The 2,915-nt window shown below is 53.2% G+C and overlaps 1 protein-coding gene across 1 annotated transcript; it reads right to left on the minus strand.

Moving 5' to 3' along the window:
* Nucleotides 1-247: 247 nt before the first annotated feature.
* On the minus strand, nucleotides 248-1,240 carry LOC133360934 (olfactory receptor 8H1-like). The gene has a single exon (XM_061579819.1). The coding sequence runs from the start codon at nucleotides 1,238-1,240 to the stop codon at nucleotides 248-250; it is 993 nt and encodes a 330-aa protein (XP_061435803.1).
* Between the last annotated feature and the right edge of the window lie 1,675 nt (nucleotides 1,241-2,915).

Consider the following 2,915-nt stretch of genomic DNA (forward strand, 5'->3'; position numbering starts at 1 on the left):
GTGGGACCGTCACAGCCAGATTTGCTGTATCAAGCGAGGCAGGGATTCCAAGATGCAAGTTCTTAAATACAAGTTAAGGGGGAGTAGGGGGCGGGAGCTTATCAGAATGTGGTAGCCAATGAATGGAACGTATTGAGAGGGGGGGCGGGGCTAAAGAGGTGTACGTAGACGTCAACGTGGACGTGTTTGTGCGCAAGCCCCTGTTGGTGCACATGATAGAAGAGAACGAAAATGCTCATGAATTGATTTAAGACCGCAGCATCTTGGATTCACCGGGCACCACACGCCCGACAAGGCGCCTGGCCAAAGCGCGTCGGATCTCGGCCGTGCGGAGGCCGTAGACGACCGGGTTGAGCACTGGCGGCAGAACGTACTGGAGGGTCTGCAGGGAGCGCAGGTCCCCAGGGATGGAGGTCTGCAGCTTGAGGCCACTCACGAACGTGAAGAGGATGGAGCTGAAGAAGACGGTGATCACGAAGATGTGCGTGACGCACGTGTGGATGGCCTTACCCTTGCCCTCTCGCAAATGCGGCTTGCGACACTCGAGCAGGATGAGCAGGTACATGAGGACAACGATGAGGAGGGGCAAGATGATTCCCGTGGTGATGTTGATGTAAGTGAAGATGACGCTGGGGTAGGTGCTACTGCACGCCAGGTTGCCGAGCATCAAGATCTCGCAGTTGGGCGAGGCGGTGACCTTCACGCGGCAGTAGTTGAGGCGCACCATCACAGCCACGTAGCCGAAGACTGGCACTCCAGCGAGTGCCACGGACGCCACGAATGCCTTGAAGACCAGCGCGTTGGACATGATCGAGTGGTAGCGCAGCGGGTGGACGATGGCCACGTAGCGGTCCACGGACATGGTGGTGAGGATGAAGGACTGCACCCTGATGGCTATGTGGTAGAAGAACATCTGGGCGATGCACTCGGGAATGGGGATGAGATTCGAAGCGATGAGGTTGGCCATGATCCTCGGCAGTGCGTTAGTCGTCTCCACGACGTCGGTGATCGCCAGCAGCGCCATGAGCAGGTACATGGGCCGGTGGAGGTTCGACTCGAGGCAGATGACCAGTCCCAGCATCGCGTTGGCAGCCACCGTGAAGGCGTAGATGAGGAGGAGGGCCGCGAAGGCCGAATAGCGAGCGGCAGGGGGGTCTCGGAAGAGCGTGACCATGAAGATGAGGTCCGACGAGGGGTCGACGACTGCCACGGTGTTATTCTGAGACGAGTTGAAGTCCATGTCTGGGAGAAAAGAGAAAAGAGTGGGCGGCGAAGTCGTGGTGGGTTTTGGGTGGGCGCTGGAGGCTTTCAGAAGATCGTTTGGGCAAAACGTTGTCATACCACGCTTCGCCTACACCCGCATTTAAACCACGAACTAAAAACTAAAGTTAGTTTTTTTTTCATTCGACCAGGTAATGCCTACCGAGCTAAATATAGATAGTTGTCAGACGCGACCCGGCTATCACGAATGATAGCTCCGACGAAGTGAATTATCATCACGTGTACATTCATGGCGGCCAAATATATCGAGACGCACGTTTTGTGAACGTGGAGGGGGGGAAAAACGGAGGAGCCGGAGAAAGAATTCCTCACAACTACGGAGAGAGAGACACGCAAACTCCAAATATACAACAGACGTCAGGATCGGGATCGGACCCACGAACCTTCTGCATACCAGCGAGGGAGTTAACATCTCGCTACATATCCCAATAATCAAACCGACTCTCGAACGAAGAAACAGACATTCTACCCACGTGACTTTACCGAAAGGACAGTATGGATTCCTGCAGTCAGGAAATCTTAAAATCAAGATTGCCTGTAAGACAGACAACGTTGAGCTAACGACAAAATAACTCTCTATAACGGTTTAATTTAATTCCGATGTGACGAGTATACACACAAGGCATTTCTTGATGGGGGCATCTTAACGTTTATGTAGCATCACCGTCATCCCAGGCCTTGTTTGGATAGCAGCATCTCGAGATCCGACTGTCGGCTCTGTAGCCTTGCGGTAGTAGATGCGTTCCAAAAAGAAAGTAATAATATTGGAAAGTGCCAGGCCAGGTGCACTTTAAGGCCACGTGAAGTGTCGAACGCCCGCTGGTAGCGAGAGGTCACGGGACAGACCCCAGGTGCCACGGGTGGCAGCTACTCGCTACTCACAGCACTTGCCCCAACAGTCTGTTGAAGGATACAAGGGGGACCTTTGTCTGTGTCTCCTTCATAGCTGCTGCTCGCTAACAGCACTTGCCCCAGCAGTCTGTTCAAAGCTACACGGGGGACCTTTGTCTGTTTCTCCTTCGTAACTGCTGCTCGCTACTCACAGCACTTTCCCCAGCAGTCTGTTCAAGGCTACACGGGGGACCTTTGTCTGTGTCTCCTTCGTAGCTGCTGCTCGCTAACAGCACTTGCCCCAGCAGTCTGTTCAAGGCTACACAACAACAACAGCAGCAACAACAATTGCGCAGAGCAAATTCAAAGGGCACGTGGTGAGTCGTGAGTAGGACTGGGCTACAGCCGCCATGATGATGGCTGGGCTACAGCCACCCTACCCATGGTGGTGGTGGTGGGGATGATGATGGTGGTCATGGTAGTGATGATGATGGTGGTGGTAGTGATGATGCTGGTGGTGGTGATGGTGATGATGATGGTGATGATGGTGGAGGTGGTCATGATGGTGATGATGGTGGTGATGATTGCGATGGTGGTCATGATGGTGATGATGATGGTGGTGGTCACGATGGTGATGGTGGTCATGATGGTGATGATGATGATAGTGGTCATGATGGTGATGATGATGGTGGTCATGATGGTGATGATGGTGGTGATGATGATGATGGTGGTGGTAATGATGGTGATGATGATGATGATGATTGTGGTGATGATGGTGATGGTGGTCATGATTGTGATGATGA

This window comes from Lethenteron reissneri, chromosome 70 (assembly GCF_015708825.2).
Source record: "Lethenteron reissneri isolate LAM-NWPU_2019-01 chromosome 70, ASM1570882v1, whole genome shotgun sequence".
Taxonomy (NCBI): domain Eukaryota; kingdom Metazoa; phylum Chordata; class Hyperoartia; order Petromyzontiformes; family Petromyzontidae; genus Lethenteron; species Lethenteron reissneri.

Bases quoted from the DNA above. Each gene is read 5' to 3' on its own strand.
- LOC133360934 (XM_061579819.1), bottom strand. From the start codon at position 1,240: ATGGACTTCAACTCGTCTCAGAATAACACCGTGGCAGTCGTCGACCCC.